Below are 6,000 nucleotides of genomic sequence, written 5' to 3' on the forward strand. Positions count from 1 at the left end.
CCTGCATAGCAGGTGAGCATGGCAGACATGCAGGTGAGCTGGCCCCACAGGCATGAGCGTGGGAAAGCCAGCCCTGTAACTTGTCTACCATGCATTAGTGTAGGCTAGGGAGAGATGCTCTTCTCCCCTTGCTTCTATCCATCTATGGCAGACAGGAGAGCTGTCACTGAGGTCATGAAAGCAGAAAAGCTGGTTCTGCCCATCACTGGCCACAGCACTCAGGAGAGTGGGCCCTGTGCCTCCTCTGGACAGCACAGTAGAGCTGGCCCTGCTGGCATGGGCACTGGTGAGCGGGCAGCAAGTGTGTGAGAGTGGGAGAGCTGGTTTTGCCCTTTGTGGGCTACAGCATTGAGTGAACTAGCCAGGGCAGTGCTGGCAAGCTCTCCCTGATGGTGTAGGCGTGGGTCAGTGGGTGGGCTGACCAGCTCAGCTACAACCCAGGCTCAGATCTAGGGCTTTGGATTGGCCCACCCCAACATCTATTCTATCTATAAACTGGTAGAGCATGTAAAGGGCCAGTCCTACAGATCCAAAGCTGCAGGATCTCCATGACACAGGGCAAGAAGAGATTATCTGAGAGGAGTCCCAGTGAGGATCCAGAATGAATAATACAGCAAAAGCCAGAAGTCTTGAACCAGATCGATGACTTATAACAATGAACATTTGTAAGTAAAGAAGTGTGGACAAAATGGTATTTTGTGGAACACACTGTCACACTGTACGGCTTCCACAACAAGATTTGTTTTTCTTTAAGGAGGAGGCTGCGATGGTGGAGGGCGGAGACAAAGGGACAGGAAGATGAACAGAAACGAGGCGCGTGATGTGACATTCACAGAGAAACAATAAAAAGGTAAAAGAGAAAAAGAATTCTTTCAAAGATAATGTCAAGGAAAGAGGCAGTTATAAGTTTTCAATCTTAACCATACTTATATAATAGTCTAGAAAAAATATACTTCGATGCATACAGAAACAGAGATACAACTAGTGGTAATTTGCATAGAATAAATGTTAAATACAAGAAACTGCTAAAACATCCTTAGTATACTGAAGTACTCATCAATGTGAAGTGATTAGAACCTAGAAATGCTAAACTACTGCACATATTTTTCCAAGAGATAATTTCATAAAAGCTCCTTTCAGTGATTCTTCAGAGAAATATTTGGGCAAAATACCTATGTATAGAGCCCCAAAAAAAGAGGTCACACTTCTTGTAAATAGTTGGCAAAAAACTCCTTGAGTCCTCTTTGTGAGTCAACTGTCCCTTTGGTATTCTGATTACATTTTTTGAAACACAGCATCAATTTTATGCTAACTTACATGGTGGATAATGCGATCCACAGCCCAGACCCCTTCCTGAGGCTGATGAGGCCATCCCTCAACTATTGGGAATATCCAACTCTGTGCTTACCTCTGGAGATAGTCCTTAGCTTTAGCAAATGCTCTCCACCACAGTCAACGCCCACCTAGAGACACCCTAGTCATGATCACCTGCTGAAAGAGGGAATCCCAATGGATCAGGCCTGAACCTGGGATGACAGACAAGGAGCAGCGTAGACACAGAGCTCTCCCCAGAATTCACCTCCATGGAGCCTGCACTTTCCCCTACATGTTTCTGCCTTCCTCATTTCCATATGATTAATTCATGTAAGCCTACTGCCCAGAGCTCTCCACCTCAGTCTATTGACAGCGAATGGAAGCTTCTTCAGTCTACAGCTCTCACTGACCTTTCCACAAAGATTCCTCCTTCCCCAGACTTGTTCTTTAAGTACTCTTTTGTACTCTTTTGGCCTTTTTATGTCTTGATACATTCACAGTTTGGCTCATTTTATCTTTCTGATGATGTAACGTAATTTGCTTGACTCATGTAGTGAAACTCAAAAGGCTTCATTTCATATCTGGTTAGTTTTTCTTTTATAGAAAAAAACAAAAAACTCTAACCTTAAATTGTATCTTACTCTATGGCAAGAATCCAGTGTTAACATACTCAAACTCAAATATTTCTTCCAACAGACACGATTTGGTCCTATGCATCAGTGATCATAAGTGACTTATAATTCTGTAATTACATACCACTCCTGAGGTGGGAAACACGTCACTGACACTTCCGGCTGCCTCCCATGCTACAGTTACGCGACCATGTGTTCCTTTCAAGCGTTCAACATTCAGGGTCACCAGGCTATCTCGGTCCGCTTCCTCCAACTGCTTATGCAATGAGTTCTGAAAGATATGAAGAATGGCACTGGGAGTTGCCTTGAAATACCTAAGCAATCTCCGTTTGCACTGCCACATATTTATAAACGCAATCCTGAGCAGCATGAAGTGGTATAGGAAACAACAGTTACCAACAGTGATGCATTGTAAGGCGTTGTGCTCAGGCTCTGGAGGCCAGGAAGACAGCAAGTTGGAGTCTGGCCCAGACATAGAATACAACATCTCAACAAATGAGTACAAAAATAGCCCAATGTCACAAGAAACCATTGTATTGTATTGTTTTTATGTTTGTCTTTCCGATATATTTTGCTCAATGGACATACATTACTTTTATACCCAGCATGCATTTTCTTTTTAAAGCAGTACACATAACATTGAAAGGCTTGTAGAATAGTCCAGAATGGCAGGGAAAGTCTTTGTGTCTGTGTAAAGTCTGGTAATTCCTCCAGGTCTCCCTTTCTTACTAGTAAATTAAGTTAGCTCTAGAAATCTCCAATCCCGCACCCACTGCAAGAGCATCCTGAGAACTGAGACTCTTCTATCACTTGCTGATGTTTCTTTGGCTTAAATTCCTACCCTGTGAAATATTTAGTTAGCTGACCTATTTCTGTTAATGATGTTTCATTCCTTAGCTCATGGTCTGTGCAACTGTTCCTCCTGCCAGAAAGAAGAAATCCCTCTGTGCTGGGTCGCAATCCCTCTTTCCCCACCTATCCTTCCTAACCATGTTTCTACATTCCAATTCTACTGGCTACCACTCTGGGAAGGTTTAGCTCTTTACCAAATACATGAAGCATCTTGTGCTAACTATTTAAAGACATTTTCCTCAAAGGGCTCCTTCCACATATGTTCAACATTTAGGCATTGTGACACCAATTTGTCATCTACAGGATCCATCCTTAATAATCATACAATTGTATTAGCTAAAAAAATTTTCATAGTGTTTTAAGTACATTTAAGATTTTTTTATTTGGCCAGCTTCATAGCAAGTGATATGTAGCCCTAGACTGAACACAAACCCTTTCTTAAAGCATCCTTGATTTCTCAGTAGGATAATCATTTTAAGAATAAAGATTTTTTTAAAAAAAATCTCTATAAAATTCCCCATGTGTTCTTAACAGAGGTCATCTCAAGAGAACCCCCCCCCCTTTAATGCTTATGGATGTACACGTTTAGAATGCTCATTTGAATAGAGATCTAACCTGAGAGAACATTTCATATGGCTGTTGAGTGTTGTGTTACACATGTGTCTTGCTCACAGTTAACAAACAGTCACAGAAGGCCAGATTTTAAAATATTTTAACTCACTCAGGAAAGAAAAGCCTTTCCCTGGCTCCATGCTCTTCATTACTGATGGCAACTAGAGTGAGGCCTGCATATCACCAGAAGATGCACCAGAAACTCTATTAAACCTCATCTTAAAGGTTGTCCAGATACAAGTGTCCTGTCCTGAGGCACTTGCTAAGAAATTCTACAGAAGGACATGCAGGAGTTCTGGATCTTTCCCACAAGAAACACATGGGTGTTAGCTAGACAGGCTTCCTGAAGAAAGCCTGTGGGTGAGAGGGTGGAAGGAGCCTACGGTGTCTGTCACCTCTCATGTTCTCGGCTCAGTATCTCTAGACTTGCCCTTCATATTTGTCACAAGCCCCTGTGAGTGTTGTCTTCACTCCCTACACGCGCTCCCCAGCTGTGGAGCTGTGAACACTACAGCCTCCAGCTCCTGTATTTTTGAACTCTAATGAAAAGAAACTGATAATAAATTAGCCAACTCTATCATTAAGAAGAAAAGTAACGACATGAAGGTTCAGATAATGGGTAGCAGTTTTCAACCACGCAAGCACTTTCTGCTAAGGTGTCCTTTGGGGAGAGACCAAAAGAAGTTAATGAAAATGTGAACAGCTGATAGAAGAGGGGTTCTAAACTTGGAACACCCTGGACTCACACAGATTATATCTTAAAGTTGCCTTATACCACATGGGAGCCCCTGTCCACATGACTACTGAATGCTCGAGACTGGTTGGTCTCTAAATGTAAAATGTGTACTGCAATTGAAAGACAAAGTAGGAAAAAGAATGCAAAATATTTCAGCAGTCTTTTACACACCATGGTGTAATTTCAGCATTCTGAATATGCCAGGTTAAATAAAGCACACTACTTAAACTGGCTTTCCTTGCTGTTTGTTCTGTTCATCAGTCTACTAGAAAACCAAACTATAAAATTATTTCTATGCTCATATTCTATTTCTCTTCAGCCTTTGTCAGGTTTTCCTTTTAACCAGTGATCTGCCTCCCACCCCATAGGCAGCTAAGGACTATGCATACACAGACCCCATTCCTTAAAGCAGCTCTTCTCCCTACAGTTTTCCAGATGGAGGTGAAGAGTAACTTCATGCTTCCCACAGCTTCATCATGCCATAACCACTGAATTGTAACAGTGACCTCCAGTCAATGCCACTTTCCACAGAATATGGTCACAATATAATAGCTGGAGTGGTCCTTCCAATGCAACTCACTGGCTGGAATGGTGTGCCACTTTCTCGAGACTTCCAAGCCCTTCATCCCCAAGGGACAAATTCAGTACGTTGCTAAGGAATCCAGGTGATAACATAGCAGGTCTGACTGCTAGTCTGTAAGAGCCAAACTCACGAGGCTGACCCTCAGCTAGTGTCTAAGAATTTGGTTTTCAAGAGGTCCCTTCCATTCCTAGCCCTGATGCATGGTTCCCATGTGTAGACAATTTAACAAATACTATGCTTTCAGAGTTTCAGGGGCTTATGCTAATGTCTTTTTCTTCTAGAATCTAAAACTTTGACATATGTGAGGCAGAGAATGACCACATGACCAGCTAGCAATAAAAACCTTGGCTATGAGCCTAAACTAAGATTCTCTGAGTGGCCAAATTCTAGATGTGTTGTAACAATACAACCCAATGCTAGGGAAATTTTTATTCGATATATTCTATGTGATTCCACAGATAAACAACTGCTGGAAGCTTATCTCTCGCTTTTCCTTGGATTGTCTCATGAGTAGTTTTCCTTAGATAATTTCAAATTGTAGCTTTTACTAAATGTGTGTGTGTGTGTGTGTGTGTGTGTGTGTGTGTGAAGACTGACTAAACACCATCTACAGGGAACATTCCTAGTGAATCACTGAAGTTGTGAAAGCATCCTTCCTTTCTGCCACTAACTGGACTTGAATAGCAAAAGAGCACTACATAGTAACAAGAGCTTTCCAGCAAGCAGAATGAGCATTCAGCTTTCCAGTGGGAGCATGGGGAGGTGCAATGACCCCGTCTGAATGGTAGTGATACAGAGTAACATGCAGCCAACCCACAGTTTAGCTCTGTTCTGGATGGGCTCAAAATAGCTAAGACTATTTGAACTCGGTTTTTCTTATAGGTGAAAGATTTGGGGAAAAGATGCAGTAGAGATACTGATATAACAAATTAATACATCAGAATATACTTTGAAAATAGAATAATACAATATGAATGTTCACCTCTCTTCTTATTGGTAAAGAAATATGAAACCCAGTATAAGGGATCCTGAGAAGATTTTCAAAGTTCTTTCCTTGAGAAAAAAGCAGCAAAGGCATCTCTATGTAACTCAATGTCCGTAGTGTTATAAGCCTCACAACTGTTCTGATGTAATATCTGTATGTGATATGTGTGATACAATCCACTGTACAGTGTGTGTGATACAATCCCCTGCATAGTGTGTGATACAATCCACTGTATAGTGTGTGTGATACAATCCACTGCATAGTGTGATACAATCCACTGCATAGT

The 6,000-nt window shown here is 41.8% G+C and overlaps 1 protein-coding gene across 1 annotated transcript in view; it reads right to left on the bottom strand.

Annotated features, from left to right (window-relative positions):
- The window catches only part of Adgrv1 (adhesion G protein-coupled receptor V1), a 543,344-nt gene that overhangs the window by 372,372 nt on the left and 164,972 nt on the right, over positions 1-6,000 (bottom strand). The window contains exon 53 of the mRNA XM_028760109.1: positions 2,071-2,217. Within this exon, the coding sequence (XP_028615942.1) occupies positions 2,071-2,217 (147 nt within the window). The remainder of the gene's footprint in view (positions 1-2,070; positions 2,218-6,000) is intronic.

Source organism: Grammomys surdaster, unplaced genomic scaffold (genome assembly GCF_004785775.1).
Source record: "Grammomys surdaster isolate TR1022 unplaced genomic scaffold, NIH_TR_1.0 126391, whole genome shotgun sequence".
In the NCBI taxonomy this organism is placed as follows: domain Eukaryota; kingdom Metazoa; phylum Chordata; class Mammalia; order Rodentia; family Muridae; genus Grammomys; species Grammomys surdaster.